At 45.6% G+C, this 18386-nt stretch overlaps 2 protein-coding genes across 8 annotated transcripts in view; one reads left to right on the top strand and one right to left on the bottom strand.

The window, feature by feature from the left end:
- The window catches only part of RNFT2 (ring finger protein, transmembrane 2), a 40812-nt gene extending 40494 nt beyond the window's left edge, over positions 1-318 (bottom strand). For 4 of the 5 annotated variants that reach the window (XM_073313257.1, XM_073313260.1, XM_073313261.1 and 1 more), the window contains exon 1: positions 105-317. The gene's annotated coding sequence lies outside the window, so the exon portion shown is untranslated. Of the gene's footprint in view, positions 1-104 lie in introns of all 5 variants that reach the window. The other variant, XM_073313258.1, reaches the window with a different exon arrangement.
- Positions 215-17030, top strand: SPRING1 (SREBF pathway regulator in golgi 1). Of its 3 annotated transcripts, XR_012155106.1 has the most exons (7): positions 222-347; positions 1296-1639; positions 4200-4353; positions 7466-7617; positions 10056-10169; positions 11964-12518; positions 16933-17030. XR_012155106.1 is itself a non-coding variant. In XM_073313263.1 (6 exons), the coding sequence occupies exons 2-5, from the start codon at positions 1466-1468 to the stop codon at positions 10133-10135; spliced, it is 621 nt and encodes a 206-aa protein (XP_073169364.1). In that variant the 5' UTR covers positions 215-347; positions 1296-1465; the 3' UTR covers positions 10136-10169; positions 11964-12049. The 3 variants fall into 3 exon arrangements, 2 of the variants coding, with proteins under 2 accessions (XP_073169364.1, XP_073169363.1); XM_073313263.1 differs by lacking the exon at positions 16933-17030 and having other exon boundaries at positions 215-347; positions 7466-7678; positions 11964-12049; XM_073313262.1 differs by lacking the exon at positions 16933-17030 and having other exon boundaries at positions 11964-13740.
- The last annotated feature ends 1356 nt before the right edge of the window (positions 17031-18386 follow it).

The following is an 18386-nucleotide window of genomic DNA, read 5'->3' as shown; positions in this document are numbered from 1 at the left end:
GAGTCACCATCCCACCCTTTTAAAATGCAGGATTTCACTCTCGAAAAACACACCACGCTAGACAGGAGGACAGACAGCACCGAGCACCGAGCCCCTTCACCTACCCTCACAATCCAGCAATCACAAGCTCCATCGCCCAAACCCTGCCAAGCCAACGGGGAGAAACAAAGCCACCCACGTGACTGGTGACTTCCGATCCCCCCCCCCGCTTCCAGGAGGGACACAAAGTAACTTCCTCCCTCCCTCTTCTCCCGCGGCCTATCAGGCTGGGGCGACGGGCGCCGCGGGTCCTGCGCCGGAGCGGGAGCGGGATCGGGATCCGGATCCGGATCGGGAGCGCGTTGCGGGTGGGTTTCGGTTCCTTTGGTGCAGGTGACAGGAGCAGGGAGGGGGCGGGTTAGCGGCGCTGTAGCTTCCGATTCGGCGCTTCGGAATCAGGGACTCCGTTTGGGTTTTTTTTGGTTGATCCTTTTCTGAGAAAGGAGGCGAGGGTATTTCCCCCCCCCCCCCCGTTGGATATGGGGGGAGGGACAGCTCGGTGGTTTGAGCATTGGCCTGCTAAAGCCAGGAGTTCAAGCCTTGAGGGGGCCATTTAGGGATCGGGGGCAAAAATTGAGGATGGGTCCTGCTTTGAGCAGGGGGTTGGACGAGATGACCTCCTGAGGTCCCCTCCAACCCTGAGAGTCTATGATTCTATGTAGACAGGCCCAGGAAGCTCCTGGGGTCCCCATACGCCACCCTTGTTTTAGGAGCATGCCCTGGGGGGAATGGGGCTGGCCAGGCAGGAGCGGACTGGACCGAGACTGGAGGGCATGCTGGCTTGGCGAAGGTTCCCTCTCGAAACTAGTGTCTTTTGTTAGAGTGGGGAGGGATAGCTCAGTGGTTTGAGCATTGGCCTGCTAAAGCCAGGGTTGTGAGTTCAATCCTTGAGGGGGCCATTTAGGGATCTGGGGCAAAAAAAAAATTGGGGATTGGCCCTGCTTTGAGCAGGGGTTGGACTAGATGACCTCCTGAGGTCCCTTCCAACCCTGATAGTCTATGAGTGCCTCTACTTCACGCTAAATCTGTGCGTAAAGATAGTTAGATGGACCTGGCTGCAGCTGAGACTTCCCTTTGCTTTTTAAGTGTGTTCCCTCCTGAAGTGTGTCCCCCCCTAAACAGCTCGGTTTAAACATTTGCTCACGCAGGGAAAGCTGCGGCTTTTCTCTCTGTGTTTAGTCCTAAACTCCTGGTGAGGATTTTAAGCGATAGCTTTTATGTTCAAAGGGTTTTTTTTGGGGGGTTTTTTTTTTTAGTGTTCTTCCAACTCCTCCAGAGACTTCTCCGGCTGGTTCAGTGTGCAGCTGATTGATGCACTCCTGGAAACATTAGTTTACCTCTAGGAATTCTTTACATTCCCCGCCTAATGGAGCAAGTGCAGTGGCTGAAGGATAAATGAGAAAAATCCAGGGAGAATCAGAACCTGATGCAGGTAGTGCAACAAGGGGAAAAACCCAACAGAGCAGTCTCAGTGAAGGTGTATATGGGAATGGTGCACTTTCTGTCAATGGTGTGGCGCAGGCTGCTGAGGAAGCGTTGGGTCCTGGGTATTGTATTTGGACTCTCCCTCATCTATTTCCTTACCAGTACCTTCAAACAGGTCAGTATTGCTTTTCTTCTTTGTCTTTTCCCCCCTCACTGCCCCATTTCTCTGTAAGTCAAGGCCCAGCCCTACAAAAACACTTAATGTCAAATATGGTGCTTATTACTGCTGGAAGCGCTCCCATCGTATGACTACAAATTTGAAATAAGTATTGCATCTGGTGATGGCTGCAGGTTTGGGCCCCTTGTCTGTAAGCTCCTTGAGATAGAGAACATCCCCCCACCCTGCCCTAAGTAAGGGTAAGTTTACCCTGTGTAAACTTGCAGCACATCGTAAGAGATTTTAAAAATGATTTCTCTTGCAGGTTGTAAATTATTTGTGGTGGTTAGCAGAGTGACCTAAAAATAATATGCTGAAATACTAAGATTTTTTTTTAAAACTTGTGTTAATGATGGATCTCAAAATCTTATCATGGGTTCCTTTTGTTCCACCAACATCTTCAGTAAGATTTAAGGGGTACTGTTAGTAAGTTAGGAGCTTGAACCTGAAACTTTGTGACAAGTGAACGTTTAACATCACTAATACCTTATAGCAACGTGTTCGTGGGATCTAAAGGGCAACTGGAAAGTTTTATGGGATCAAAGTATTCTCTTGTAATGTATGTTGTGAAATGCCATTCCAAGCAGGATAACAGCATTGTGCATAAGGGCCAAAAAGTAAAACTAACTGCTCCAAGCAAAGGCCCTAATTCTACATTAGGAGCCATGCAGGCATAAGGGCCTGTATTTGTAAATCTGGTTGAAGGATTGGGACCTCAGTGAGCTGCTGAAAGAGAGCAGATATCATAAATGGTGAAAACTAATGGGAGCTGAATACTTAACTCCCTTAGGTGACCATGAAAATCTCTACATATGTAAATTCATTATTTTCTTAAATGAACTAACCTTCTTTTATTAAAGGTCAGGACATTTTCCCCCCTTGTAAAAGAGCTTTGTTTAAAAATATCCCTGAAATTAGGTCTTTGTTTAAAGAAAAATACAGATTCCTGCTGGTGAGACTTGCTCTAGAATTGTTACAATCTTAGGATAAGTCCAACATGAGGCCTAAATTTCTTGACGCCTGTTGTATTTTCTTAAGCAGCACCCACATAAAACCCTATTCTTTTGGTCTGCAGAGCTGCTTTAAAGGTGCATGTGTAAGATGGGTTTCCAAAGGCAATCTTGAAATGTTTTGAGTATCTGTCCATCCTCAAATGGACCTCGCCTGGCTGGTCTTGAACTGCCTCTATCATATATCACAACATCTTTATTTGAGGTGAGGTAGAAAAAGCAGCTTTGTTTGTCTGACCTGTCTGGAGCAATAGTAGATCTTGCAAGGGAGTGTGTTTTAGTGACTAGAACATGGGGGCCAGGTGTCCGGATTCTTGGTTTCTGCCCTGGCTGCCGCACTCCCTATATGACTTGAGTAAATCAGTTAAGCTAAGCCAAATTTTTACAAGTGGTCAGTGATTTTGGGTGCCGAGCATCTGCAGGACCTGATTTTCAGAGGTGCCGAGAAACTGCAGCTCTTTTTGACCTAAACTGAAGTCCTGGAAGGGCTGCACCAATGAAAATTAGACCTTAGGTGTTTCAAGTTATCCAAAGTTAGTGAAAAGAAAAAGAGTTCTTGTGGCATCTTAGAGAGTAACAAATTTATTTGAGCATAAGCTTTTGTGAGCTACAGCTCACTTCATCGGATACTTCTGGAAAATGTAGGCTTTCAGTGCTCTATGTCTCAGTTTCTCCCATCTTTAAACTGGGAACACAATATTTAATAAATCTCTCCAGAAGTGGGTAGCAAGGCTTACTTCAAAGTGAACACTGACCAAGTACTTTGGGATCCTTGGATGAAAGGTACTACAGAAGTACACATTTTATTGTTCTTAGTGTCCCTGCTTTGTAAAGATGGCTGATGGGGGATGGAAAGGAGAGAGCATTCTTTGTGTTACTAGGAAGAGGGTGAAACAACTTGTAATGTAGATTACTTAGAGAAGGGAATGCTACTTTTATGGCCTGAAATAATGTCTGAGGAACATTGTGTTAAATAGTTCTGCACTTAATATCTACAGCCCCCTTAATTTTTATGGTGCTGGTTTAATGTTACATGCAATATGTGGTAAACCACTGTTTTTGACTGTCGGTGTGATATCTCATACTATGTTAGTTTCTTGCAGTTTCCTTCTGTCTTGGGAATTGCAACAATTAGAGCAGGGGTCTCAAACTCAAATGACCATGAGGGCCACATGAGGACTAGTACATTGGCCCAAGGGCCGCACCGCTGACCAACCCCCCACTGCCCTGGCCCTGCCCCCACCCCTGCCCTGCCTCTTCCCACCCCTTCCCTGCCCCCATTCCAACCCCTTCCCTGCCCTGCCCCCGGTGTGCACTGGGCCAGAGCCGCTCTAGGTAAATGCTGGAGGGGGCGCGGGGGTCTCGGGGAGCTGGCAGGCAGCAGAAAATAACGCTGCAGGCCGTGTGTTTGAGACCCCTGAATTAGAGTTTAGCTGAGGGAATGGAGCGCAGAGTTGAGTAAGAGAAGGGAACTGTGTGTTAACTTGCATTGCTGTGGTTTGTTGCAGGAAGAGAGGACAGTACATGATCGGAATCTTCTCCAGGTACAGGAACATGAGCCCATCATGTGGAAGGTGCAGTTCAGCCTGGGAAATAGCAGTCAGCTGAGTAACCAGTGCAGAAATTCTGTCCAGGGGAAGCTATTCATTACGGATGAGCTGGGTAAGGCCACTGATAAGAGCCTTTCCTGCAAACCATAATGCTCAGCACTGTGTGTACCCTCTGATCTTTGCTGGGACCCTCAAGTAGCAATTCCCTCCACTCTCATGCATTCCCACTAGAGTAAATTCTTCTGTTGTAGAAATGTTGACTCAGATTTAAGAATTTTATTAAGATGTTAAAAAAAAAAAAGGTACAGAGTTTTAGCATAGAAGTTTCTGGTTATCAGGGAATAACATACAGATTATCAAGGGGTGTGAAGTTCAGTTTAGGATCGGATGGCGTAAGAAATACATAATCTGCAATATCCCCTATTGGGGTTAAAAGGTTAACGGGTCAAAGTACAGACACTGAGATATGCGGGTATGTTGTTCATATAATGGCTATGTTCAGCTTCCTTGCAATAGGACACCCCCTTGAATTGAAGCACGGGATGTTCAGTAATGGCTGTAGGTACTTCTGGGGTGAATGCAGCAACTATCTTAACAGCACGCCAGAGGTAGTTGCATACATTCCTGATCACCCTTCACTTCATCTGGAGACCATGTTCTATTATAGGGAAGTAGCATTTGAGACATTTCCCATAACAAAATAATTTACTCTAGTGGGAATGCACTAAAGTGGAGGGATTGCTACTTGAAATTTGAATTTAGCCAGGACAGTAAAAACTCCAGTCATTGCACTTTTACGTATTTTTAAAAACACCATGCTTGGAATTTTGGTTCAGTGTTGACTTGGGGAAGTGAGTAGAATGCTTTCTGCAGGATTCACCTTCTGTAGCACTTAAATGGACTCATCCCTCCTTAGCCTCTGAGATCTAACTGGTTCATAATGTGAGATGGCTTAAGTGTAGGCGACATTTCCACCCTAGTTCCTTTTCATGTTTTATTGCAACAAAACCCTAAGATCACTGGCCACCCATCCTTATCAAATGGTCATTTTAAAGTTGTTTGAATGTATCTAACTGGTCTGCCCCTAATAGGAATGCAGAGGGCATATTTCATAATGGCATCCGTTAGAGGTAAAATACATGCAGTTTTTCTTTTAAAGGTACACTACAAACATCATCTTTCTTTCTTTTGGCTTGTCTGAAAATGATTCACGACTTGCTCAAATGCTCAACTAACCTCATTGTTTTATTATTGCAAATCTGTTTTTAAGATACTTACAAGCGCAGTTCCCCTTTAAGTTCTCTGACTCACTCTTGAGTACACTGCCTTGTTAAGTTAATCAGCAAGCTCCCTCTGTCCCAAGCCCTGTCATGTCCCACTTTGCTCTATGGAGATGGGGTAAGTGGGTTCAGAAGCAAGGGGGAGGGGGACACCCTGACATTAGCCCCCGTCTTCTTCCCTCCTGCCCCCCTCCCTCCCCAGCAAGCAGGAGACTCCAGAGAGCAGCTCCAAGGCAGAGGGCAGGAGCCACACATGGCAGCGGGGGGAGGGACAGCTGAACTGCTGGCAATTGGTAGCTTGCTGGGCGGCTGCCGCTCAGGGAACTTAGGGGAGCAGGGAGCTGATAGGGGGGCTGCCAGCCCACCCTGGTTCTAAGTCCCCACCAGCTAGCTCCAACGGGCTGCTCTTCCTGCAAGCAGTGCACAAAGCGGACGCCTGCCAAACGAGGTTAAAAGGGAGCATTGTGCAACTTTAAATGAGCATGTTCCCTAAGTGATCAGCAATGTAACAATGAAACAACGTTAACCAGGACGACTTTAAGCAAGGAGTCTTGTACAAGCTTCCCCCACAGACAGCTTTGCAATGCACCTTGCTCTTGTTCCAGCACTGGGCTTTTCTTGACGAGAGGTCGTCATCAGTCATGCAAAAATTGTGTAGTAGCTTTTGTGATGTATGCAAGTAGAGACTAAACTGAGATCTACTGCAGGGTTCTCAACATTTTTCTTTCTGAGGCCCCCCCAAAAGGCTATAAAAACTCCACAGCCCACCTGTTTTTTTTCTGCATATAAAAGCCAGGGCCGGCGTTAGGGGGCAGCAAGCAGGGCAATTGCCCGGGGCCCCATGCCATAGGGGCCCCTGCAAAGCTACTTTGCTCAGCCTTCAGTTTTAGCCCTGGGTGGTGGGACCCAGGGCCCTGGGCTTCCGCCCCATGCAGTGTGGCTTCAGCTTTGTGCCCTGGGCCCCAGCGAGTCTAATGCTAGCCCTGATTGGCGGACCCCCTGAAACCAGCTCATGGCCCCCAGGGGGCCCCAGACTCCCGGTTGAGAACCACTGGTCTACTAAACTCGCTGTCACTTGTGAGTCAAGCTAGGATTTGAATGCCAGTCCCCAAAGTTCCTAGTTTACACATTCCCTAAAACACTGAGGCGATGCTACTTCTTCAGAAAGGTTCATAATGGACCTACTCAGTTAAGCCTCCTCCTAAGTGACAAGTCCGTTTCGTACGCAGGGTATATCTAGACTGTAATCATGGGGCATGATTGCAGCGCAAGCTGATATACCTAAAATAGCTTTAATTTGCTAGTATGGGACCCGGAGCAATGAAGCTGCTGCAATGTGAACGTCAGTGCCGGCTAGCCTTAGAAGTACTTACCCAGGATTTCAGTTGGATTTGTGCAGCTCACACTGCCACGGCTTTGCTACTCCGGTAGCCAAACTAGCAAGATTAAAGATAGTTTGGGTATGTTGGATCAAGCGACAATCGCACCCGGGGATTACTGCAATCGCTAAACAGTGTGTATCTGGGACAGTGTTCGTTTTCAGATTGAGAGGGGCAGTGATCTACCTGGAGAAGTATTGGGTGAAATTACTATAACACCCCCCCCCCCCCCCAAAAAAAAAAAAGCACTACGGCAAATTAGGAAGAGTGTAAGTTTTGGTCCTTAGAATCTATTTTAGTCCAATATATTTATCTACAAAGAATTATTATAGTACAGACTGGCCGTAAGATTCATTATTTCCAAATAGCATCTGCTGGGCCACCTGGTCATATCAGTCATTGGTGTACAGCAGCATTCCTCAAACTTGGCTGTTCTCAAATGATAGGGTCCTAATCTTGTACATGCGCTCCTTATGAGAGCCCCGTTACGTTCCATGTCCCTGCTCCAGTGGGAGGCGCAGCAGAGTGGATTCTATAAGTTACTCCTTTTTCCTCTGTTTTTCAGGCTATGTCTGTGAAAGGAAGGACGTGTTGGTGAACGGCTGTTGTAACGTCAATGTGCCTAGCACAAAGCTCTATAGTTGTGAGAGCTGCCTGCCCAACGGTTGTTGCAGCGTGTACGAGTACTGCGTTTCCTGCTGCCTGCAGCCCAACAAGGTGCGTGGAGCGCCTCTTTGCTTATCCTGTTCAGACGGCCGGCCACGTGTGTACGCTCATGGTGAGGGGACCTGGACATGGGGGAAAGCCTGCTAGGACCCTGTCAGAAATTGTCTCACAATAACCGCTCAAGCTCTGTGGAGGATGGAAAGTCCATTTTGCGAGGGATTTTGAGATTTCTTCATTCCAGTTAAGAAAGAGAGGCAGTAAATTTCAAAATTCTCCATGAAAGAAAATTTTTGAAAAATCCATTTGTCGCCATCCTCCCTCTGAGTCCGGGTGCCCTCTTGGCAGCATCCATCAGTCAGTGTGTCCATTGGCTGTTCTATCTTATAGCCACATAATCACCCAGATATCATTTCAGGTCTCCAACAAGGAGAAGTCAACCACTCCTGCAGTCAGCTGGTAGCCCTGGCCTCCTGGCAGAGTGGGCACAGCACAGTCTCGGGCTCTGACCCTCTGGGTGTGGGCAAAGCACTTCAGCAGTCTGTGGCCCGCTGCCTCCTGGCTGGGGCAAGTACCAATAGGCTAGAGCTCTGGCCTGCTCAGCATGGGCAGAGCAATTAACGGTTTATAGCTCTCAGCCTCCTCGATGGAACAAACAGCAACAATTATCTATGTTGCTGGCCTTCTGGCCTAAAGGTTAGTGCACTGCTAGCCTCTCACACAGGGCTGGGGGTAGGGGATCCGGGCCCACCCTCCTCCACCAGGTCTCAGCTCAGGGCCCTAGCAGTGGCAGGCAATCCCGCCACTGGGTTGGCAGGGAAACATGTGGTAGCTGCCTCACATCCCGGCAGCACAACCAGACCAAAATCTTCTTTCCCTGGGCTACTTCCTAGCAGTTCCTGCTGTCGCTACTCCATCACTGCTGGGACCTGGCTCTCAATCTCACAGTCAGGCAGGCCTTCCTCTGGTCTCTCCCCAGGGTCTTCCATCTCCTGGGGCAGTGGTTTGCCTTTTCTCCCTGCTGCCTGTCGCAGGCTCCGCTGAGGGCTCAGCTCCCTGGGAGGGACGTCTGCCTCCTTTCCTGGTGTAGCCACAACTGAGCCGCAAATAGGGCGGGGTGGGGTGAGGTTGGTGGTGCCCCCCAGGGGGCGGTAACCCTCTTTGTATGAGAGGGAGGCCACTCTGCATCATTATTTTGAGTTAAATCAGTACATTTCCTTTTGACAAGATTGAAATGTTTCAGTGCACCTTTTTTATGTAATACAAAATAAAAAAAAAAATTCAAAACAAAAAGTTATTTCCAAACAGAAAAAAATCAGTGTTTCGTTCCAACTGTTTTGGATGTTTTGATGTCCTTGGAACTCTGTTCCTGGTTTTTCTCCAAAATGAAATTTTGGCAAACTGGCGTCATTTTTGTTAAGCATTCTGATTTTGACGGAACCGTTTTCCAGAGAATGCAAAAATGTCAAAGTTTTTTTCAACCCGCTGTAATAACAACGTCTTATACTTGTATTACACCTCTTATCCCAGAGGATCCTTCATAACTTTCCACTGCCTGTAAACTTATTTTTGGATGCTTAATAATAACAACCAAGTGTCAGGTCTGTAGGATGCCAACAGATGTCACCCTAAGACTGCAAGCTTATACCAGTTGACTATCCTGACATTCAGATACCTCCCCTAGAGAGGTGCAGATTGGATCAGATGTGCAACAAAACTGGCATCAGACTTTCAGGGGGAAGGACTGCTCCTTTGCCACTTCTCCAGGTAGTGCTTAACCCAAGATGCTGGTGGCAGAAGCACTAGAGAGAAACGGAGAAGACTGCTGCTGCCAGCATGTCGGGTTAAGCACTACGTGCCTGCTCCTTGGTGTTGGTTTTGGGGCAGCACTGTGTATGTGAACAGCAGAGGCATGAGGCTGAATGAGCTTGGGGAGGTTGATACCTGGTAGCAGGGAATGTTGGCTTGGACAAACACAAACCCCTCTCCCTGTAGTGTCTGAGTGCCATGTAAACATTGATGAAGCTTCTCATGAAGTACAGAAGGGAAGTATTATCCCCATTTTACTGATGAGACATCAGGGAAAACCGAGGCACAAAGATTAAGGGACTCTGAATCAGGAAATGAGCCCAGATTTCCTTCTTGCATCACAGAGCTGCGGCCACAAGAATATCTTTCTTCATGACTCAAAGCTCTCCTTTTCAACGATCTTGCCTGGTCCTTGAGTATTAGCACTGCAGCACTTCCCTACATTCCATTAAGCAGGCACAATCCAAAGCTACTTTGAACATTATTATTAAGAAATGGAGCACTGAGAAAGCATTGCTAATAAACCTTTCAAAAGACAATGTGAGAAGAAAAGTTTGGTGAAATTGTTCTGCTGTAACCTTAATTGTCAAACTCTCAGTGTATGCTAACAAAGAAATCCACTTTTCTCCATTCCCCTTCCATAACTAACTTACATAGGTGCTTATTATTTCTGCCTCTCTCAGCAACTTCTCCTGGAGCGTTTCCTGAACAGGGCAGCTATCGCTTTCCAGAACCTCTTCACGGCTGTGGAAGATCACTTTGAGTTGTGCTTGGCCAAGTGCAGGACTTCATCACAGGTCAGATGCTGCAGCATGTGAAGTGGAGGAGGGAAGGGAGGTGCCAAAAATATCTGAGAAGGTGGTGTTGATGCTCTAAATGTATGGGTTTGTCTTTACTACGGGGAGATCAATGCTGCTGCAATCGATGCAGCAGGGGTCAATTTAGCGAGTCTAGTGAAGTCCCACTAAATCGATGGCAGAGCACTCTCCGGTCGACCCTGGTACTCCACCTCTCCGAGAAGAATAAGGGAACTCGACTGGAGAGTGTCTCCCATCAACGCAGAGCAGTGAAGGCACCACTGTAAGTCGACCTAAGCTACATCGACTCCAGCTATGTTATTCACATAGCTGGAGTAGCGTAACTTAGGTTGACTTACCCCAGTAGTGAAGAGAAGCCCTATATTTCTTATATGTGCACATGTGAGTGCATGGCAACAAAAATGATTAGGGGACTGGAACACATGAGTTATGAGGAGAGGCTGAGGGAGCTGGGATTGTTTAGCCTGCAGAAGAGAAGAATGAGGGGGGATTTGATAGCTGCTTTCAACTACCTGAAAGGGGGTTCCAAAGAGGATGGCTCTAGACTGTTCTCAATGGTAGCAGATGACAGAACGAGGAGTAATGGTCTCAAGTTGCAGTGGGGGAGGTTTAGATTGGATATTAGGAAAAACTTTTTCACTAAGAGGGTGGTGAAACGCTGGAATGCGTTACCTAGGGAGGTGGTAGAATCTCCTTCCTTAGAGGTTTTTAAGGTCAGGCTTGACAAAGCCCTGGCTGGGATGATTTAACTGGGAATTGGTCCTGCTTTGAGCAGGGGGTTGGACTAGATGACCTTCTGGGGTCCCTTCCAACCCTGATATTCTATGATTCTATGTGAGCCAACACTTGTACGCGTTGAGGTTGTCCTTGGGAGCCAGCCTTGGGAGAGAAGTGAGTAGCTTTCTCACTCAACTAGGGGCATAATGCCCTGCTAGAGCAGTACAGAAATGGACACTGACTTGTTCTTAGCACTAGAGACATGCTGTAAAGGGACTACTAGACTGAAATGCGGCCAACCAAGTACATTAGTCTGCCTGTTTCCCCAGCAGCTTTAGTAATCCTATATTGTACTGTAAATTAAACAATACATCTGGGTAATCACCACTGTAAGTCTGCTGACTGTAGAAATTTTAAGTGATGTTAAAAATACACAAACCAATGCTAGGTACTTATAATTAAAACCACCACCATTTCAAGCCTGTTTGGTTAGCAGAAGTCTTGTTTTAAGCAAACACGGTACCTGTTGGAAGTTGGTGGTGAGGTGATACCCCCACCTTCTTATGGTGTACTTAAGCAGGAGCTCCTATTACAAAGTAGAGATGATGCCTGAACCATAAATGAGGGATGATAGCTCCAAATGTCTCTAGGTCTTTGGGAAGGGGAGATCCAGTGTCTTGACTCTAGGTTCCTCTGCTATACACTTCTATATCTCAAGCACTGACTTGTTTTGTTTGTTTGTTTTTGAATAGAGTTTGATTAGAATGTGTGCACAGGAACTGGAGCAGTCTGACTCCAGCCTGCTTGGGTATTTACTCTAAAGGAGCTTCTGGCTACAGTTCAGCGATTGTGTGTTGTAATGTTGCAAGTAAATTTTTTTTTTTTTTAAGCTATGCTCCGTAGATACTATGATGGTGTGTCTGTGAAACAGCCATTGCCATATAAACACTACAGCCGCCTTCCTTTTGTGGGAGAGGAATGAGGTATTTTACACTGGAGAGCTGCTTTTTAATAGCACATGTTGTTCCTAAGGGCTTTTCCCTCTCTTTCCAACAGAGCGTGCAGCACGAAAACACCTACAGAGACCCCATTGCAAAGTACTGCTATGGCGAGTATCCCCCTGAGCTCCTGCCTATTTGAAAGCTGCAAAATATGAACTTACATGGGGAAAACAAACTGAGGACTGGCGTCCGGAACAGCAAGACAAGAGCTTAAACTCTCATCTTGAGATTTCCAAAGACAAACAGAGTGATTTGCAATCTCAGCTTGGGACTTATTTCTGTGGGAAAACCTCTCCTATTAAGAGGGAAGAACAGGACAGACCTGCCATGGATGGGGGGAGGGGGGGGAATCCTTTGAATGGTTTAATCTAACTGAAGAGCTACCATTTAGGATACACACAATGGATTTAGACTATAGATCAGCCTAGAAAAGGGCATAATACAGCCTTTCATCTATACATAGAAGTTAAATTATATTTCCAAAGAACATGGACTTTAGACTGACTGCTGTAGATATGAAGAGGGATTTTTTTGTGCTTAAAAGGTAAAGAATGCCTATGGAGCTTATTTCCTGGAGGACTTTTCAGCATCCACGATGCAGACTTTATATGTAACTATGAATTATTTATTGGGTTTATATGGAATAGTTGAAAGTATTGATGTTTCTTGTAGCCATTGGCTGACTCCTTCCAATCCATAGATTATCCTGGAGAAAGGTCATCCTTCATCTTGACCAAAATAACTCATCTCTCCCTTCTGTCAGGGGTTGTTTTTTGTTTTTTGTTTTTTTTTACTGGAGCCCACCATCATAGTATTTGTGTGCCTCCCACTTTAAACTGGCAGAGCAAAGTGCCCTCTGGAATTCATGGAGCCTTCAGTTCCCATAACATGAGAGAGAAGGGAGAGCTCTGCAAGGGCTGGGGCTTTTTTGTGAATGGACACATATGCCATCCTAGCTAGGAAACCTTAACTAAAGAAAATCTCGCAGGGTAACCTGTAAGTCCTCCAACTCTTGATTATTCAGATCTCCTTGCCTGAAGAACTGAGGCTTCTACTGCTGGTGCTGCACATCAGTGTCGCTCCAAAATGCTTCGCTCCTGTCTTGTGCAGGGGCAGAAAGCAGAAGAACTGAGGTGTTTTGGGATCCTGATTGTAGTGAGATCCTGATGTAGTAAGTAATTAGACTAAAATGTCACGTGGCTCTAGCCCTCCTCTGAAGTTAGATTAGCAGCCAGTTTTGCAGTAGTTCTATTAACAGCTTATTAATGACGTTCCAGCATGGGGTTCTGACCTGCTGCTGGGAGGACTCTCTGGGTTGAGATTTCAATCTAATTAGCGTGCTAATTGAACACAATGTTGATTTCCCCCTGCAGTTTCCTATCTCTCTCATAGGCTGCAGTTTAAATCTTTCCTTCTGATGCCTCTGCGAGGCCAGTCTGAAAGAAGGGAGTTGGGAGAAATGTTTTTCCCGTCCTTCTAAATGCAGAGAGAATTTGTTTCCTGAAAGTCAGACTCCCTGGCACTGAGCCAAACTGGGCAGTTCTGATGTATACAGCACCTCACTCCTGTTCTCTTCCGCTCTCGGCTCTACCATATCTGTGCACCTTGTGTATTGCCATGGTTTGGACTTTGTGCTCATGTACATAAATACCTCTTATTCCTCCCTTGGGATAAAGCAATTTACCCAATTAAGAAATTAGAATAATGTGGCTGGTATTTTAGGACATCCCGTTGTTAAAATATTCTTTATCCCATTGCAGGGTGTTCTGTGTACTTATAGTTAAACTGCATGTGGCATAAGCGAGAATTAAAAAGTTACCAGCCATCTCTGATACGTGAAATTGTGAAAACTCACTTGCATTTTTTTCCTTATCCTTTCCCAAAAGTTTTCAAATGAGAGAAGGTCTTGGAAAATAAAATGTCCCTGGCCAGCACGTCCTATGGAAAGTCTTAAAAACTTGTATCTCATGGAGCTGTGACGGCAGAATTTTATTTGGTCACAATCCTTTCTCCCATTTGCTGCCCTTCTATGGCAACTTGCTGGAAGAAACATCATGGTACATAAAGTTGTATGTCTGTGCTTTTGGGTGGGCTTGGAGAAGCATGGTACTGAGGCATGGCAGCTGCCTACTGATGGGCAGATATAGCTGTGCCGATAAACCTTTACTGGCAGACCCCCCAGTGGAGATGCAGCTTATACTGGCAAAAGGACTGTGTTGCCAGTAAAACTGCATCTATTCCTAAAACTTAAGTTGACTGAGCTATGTTACTCAGAGGTGTGAAAAATTCACACCCCGAGAGATGTATTTAAGCCAACCTAACCCCCATGGTAGACACAGCTAGGATGACAGAAGCATTCTTCCATTGAGCTAACTACTGCCTTTGGTGGGGGGTGGATTTACTACAGTGAGGGAACAATTCCTTCTGTCACTGTAGCAAGTGTCTGCCCTACAGTGCTAGAGCGTCAGCTGGTAGCATGTGTCGTGTGTACATAGCCTCAGGCTTTTGCCTACATCGCTGTGTGGGTTGGGAGTGTGAAAAAATCACACCCCTAACCATCATAGCTATGCCAGCAAACAAATGTAGACCAGGACTTTGAGAAACAATGGAGCATGAAGTCTAAGGAGATAGCCAATGTGATCATCTTAATGTCAAAGAAGGTGTCTGGTGCTTTGTCCCTGTACCACCCCACCACCCCCAACCTGTCTTTTCAGAGAGGACAGTCAGATTTGTCTAAGGCCTTGTCAATGCTGAGCTGTATGTTAACACTTCTCACAAGTGCGCAACCATGCCAGCACAGCTCTAGTACAGTGCGGCACCACCAGGCCCTGGCTCTTCTTCCTTCCGTGTCTTCCTACTTAGACTGAGTTTTTAGGTTAAACAATGTGGTTGTAAAATACCCTAATGCTTTGTCTACACTAATACCCTAATGCTTTGTCGCTGATATCACTGGTAGAATGGCGGTGGTAGGAAATTGTAAGAAAAGCTCAGCCTATACAACCAGTCTTGGACGCTGTCTAGACTCGTGAAATAGGTGGAGTTTAAAAATGTGTTAGGGGACCATTGTCAATTCTGGGAGTACCGTGTCCAGCTCGTGCATTTGTAAAGGTGTCTAAGTCCTGTCTATGCTAGGGGCCAAAGGGTATGTAAAAAGTCAGCTAATGTGTTTTAAAACCTCACTTGTTTTCCTAGTCTTTGTGTGCCCTTGTACTATGGGGTAGATGGAGCAAAACAATAAATCCAGATAAAGCAATAGGGTGAGACGTGACAGTGAAGGTAAATATATCCTAATCAAGGAAAGCAGGTGTGGGCAAACAGGAAACCATTTTTTTCTTTCCGTTCCATAAAGAGAAATAACATGGTTTCTCTTAATGGTCTGAAAAAGGCAAAGTGTGAGAGCTAGCCTATAGAAACTTATTCTCCGTTGAGAAATCTGAGGTAGCTGAGTGCCAACAGAAGATTCCTGCAGTGGGGTATAGTAATACATGCCAGAAACTTATCCTTCCTCCATTCGAAGTATCAACTTATTACCACGTGACTAAATTTTATATGTTGGTTATGAAAGTGACAGCCGCATTATATGACATCTAGTGATTCTACCTGTCAAAGCAATCAGCTAAGCAGAGTTAAGATTCCTGGAAAACTTGTCCTGTGCTTAGAAGAGCTTGTGCACGATTCCTTTCCTGCAAATCCTCAGCTAGTGATGACTTGGAAAAGGGTAGTGTAAAAACTGTGCGGGGACCAGGGCTGAAAAGAAGCATGGGACCTCTTTTTTTTTCTGAGCTTAATAGAGTGAAACGGTGAATGGGCAAATGCAGAGTCTGGCTTGGGACCCTCACTGAACATTGGATGACCATGGCTTTAGCATTCTCGCCTCTCAATCTCGCGGAGTCTCTTAGGTATTTTGACTATATTACAGTGCAAATTTATCACTCCACTTCCCTTATTGATAAGTTTTTAGGCTCTGGACCCTTGCAGTAGTTAACATGTGGTCATAGGATTAAAGAATTGAAAAGCTTTGACTATAAAGCACTAGATACAGCAACTGCTAATATCCTTTTACTTCTGACAACCTTCTACCCTCTCTTTGCCTTCTGTCTTCTTTTTGCTGACTCTGAGCTTTTTACGTAATTAGCCCATGGATTTGTTTTGTGGTGGGCTAATTGTTTTGCTCCTTCAGTTCCAGTCTAATCATGCCAATTTCCTTTATCAAATTTGCATGCAGGATTGATACTTTTTCTCAATCTTGGCAAATTGTGGGGAGGAGAATCCCTTCTCCCCTAATGAGTAATCTCCAAGGGGTTAACAAGTTCAGTAAATTGTGGGAGTCTTATAAAAGGGCCCTGTGCATTCCCATTATATCAGTGGGAAACTACTGTAGGCGGCGAAAAAGAAAAAAACAACAACCCACAGCCTTATCTGCTGGAGATGAAGGGAAAGCAGAAGGCAAAATGGTGTTGGTTTCTGTCTCTCATTACTAAGGACTCCCAACCACACGCTTCTGGCTCTTAGCAACCTGCACTCTATATATTGTGCTTTCTAACACTGCACTGGTCTGACTCACTTGGCAGCTAGTGTAGTTTTTAAACCACAGCTTCAGCTAGGTTGGAAATATGAATTTTTTTCAAGGATGATTAAAATGGCTTTAGAATGAAGGACACTTGCGGTAGCTTGGATATCTCTGGTGCAAACTGTAATATGAAGGTTGCAGAGGGGAGAGGAGTGGGTAATGTGGCACACTTTCTCCCTGGCTGTTGAGAGCCTGCTGTTTGAAAAGGAAAACCAGATAGCAAGCATTATGTGGTTTGAGAAAGCAGAATTTCTTGTGTACAGGGAAGACCACACATTACTGTTACAGATGGGACTGAGCAGCAGAAAGGAGATCCAAAGTATGTGATGCACATAGCTGAGATTGCGGATAGCTAGTTGTAGAGACAGATCATATCTGATCTTCTGCCAGTTTTGTGGGAGTTTCAGATTGGGCCCAGCTCTCCTCACATACAATAAATATTTTTTACCACAAGGTGCAGTCCGTATGACCAGCAGATAGAGCACTGAAGTGAGAGCCAAGGGACCTGGGTTTTATTTCCAGCCCTGTCACTGATCTGCTGTGTGACCCTGGGTAAGTCACTTCATCTCTCTGTTTCCCCTCCCCGTTTTGTGTCCCTTTTCTATTTAGATTGTAAACTCTTTCGGGCAAGGACTCCATGTACGTACAGTGCCTAGTACTATTGGCCTTCATCTCAGATGGGGCTCGTGGTCTTATTTTAATACAAATTATACCTAGCTCTTGTGTAGATTTATAAGTAGAAAGTGCAACAGTCTGATAAGAGGGTGATAAGGGAGGGTATAACTTCCTGGAAGACTGTCTGGGTAGCCCAAACTGTTCTGCAAATACACAGTCCTGATCCACACACGGCATGAAAAATGAAGCTTCCAACTGTGTAGACTGCCACTCTGTATGGAGGTTGGAGAATTACATCCTATTTCAAATGTATTAATGTGTCCAAATCACATTTTCAGGACCCCTTTGTAGTAATTTACATGGCTCTGTCATCCCAGCAAGTAAACTCGTTCATACTTGGATGGACAGTTCATAGTTTGCATAATATATAAACTTGAAATCCCCATATCTTTTAAAAAGTCCATGGCAGTTATGAGTAATCAATTCAACACACCTCTTACTTTCTTCACCCCCTCTTTACTTTGATCAGTTTTTGTTGAGATCAACTGCCAGGAAGGCAGGCTGAGGCTAACACCAATGTAACACCATTGATCAGCCAGCAGAGGTTACTATAAGACTTAAGTAGCATTCTCCCATTCAGGATGAAGTCTGGCATGTGTCCCTTTGAGCTATTGAGACAAAACTTCACTTGGCAAAAAACAGGAACGCTTTCAGAGTGCAGGGGACAAAGGTGATCCATGTTCCTCAAGGAAATGTGCAATTCCTCCTGTATTGCCAACTCTTGTTCTTCAACAGTACTGCAGTCAAAGGGCAAACAAACCCACAAAAAACCCAAAAAGTTAAGGCTGCTTGGGTTTTTAACATTTCACCCTCATGCTTAGGTGTTGTCATGCAGAGTGTGTCATCTAGAGAAGTCACTGGTTTGAGGCAGCCTAATTCACAACCACTGTAATAAAGAAAAGTACCTGACCCTGGGAGAAACAAAAGAGATGGTATCGCACTACACAGCAAACTGCCAACAGCTCAGCAATGACAAATGTACCCCTCCGATCAAGCCCCAAACAGACCATGAGTAACTTTCCGAGGCGATCTTACTTACTTCTGACGGATAACTGCCAGTATAACTGTCTCTTCGAGCTTGTCATGCCCACAAAGTCTCCTTGACTTGACCTGTGTGCACGCTGCAGCATGGAGGTAGCAAGGACTGAATCCGCAGTACCGAGCCAGTCCGTTGATTTGCTTTTGCAGAGCAACTGAAAGTCCTGTGCGGATACGGTGCAGCGAACGCTGGTC

Source organism: Lepidochelys kempii, chromosome 15 (assembly GCF_965140265.1).
Source record: "Lepidochelys kempii isolate rLepKem1 chromosome 15, rLepKem1.hap2, whole genome shotgun sequence".
NCBI lineage: Eukaryota > Metazoa > Chordata > Testudines > Cheloniidae > Lepidochelys > Lepidochelys kempii.
The sequence above is the reverse complement of the archived record's forward strand: the minus strand, read 5'-3'. Positions and strand labels throughout refer to the sequence as shown.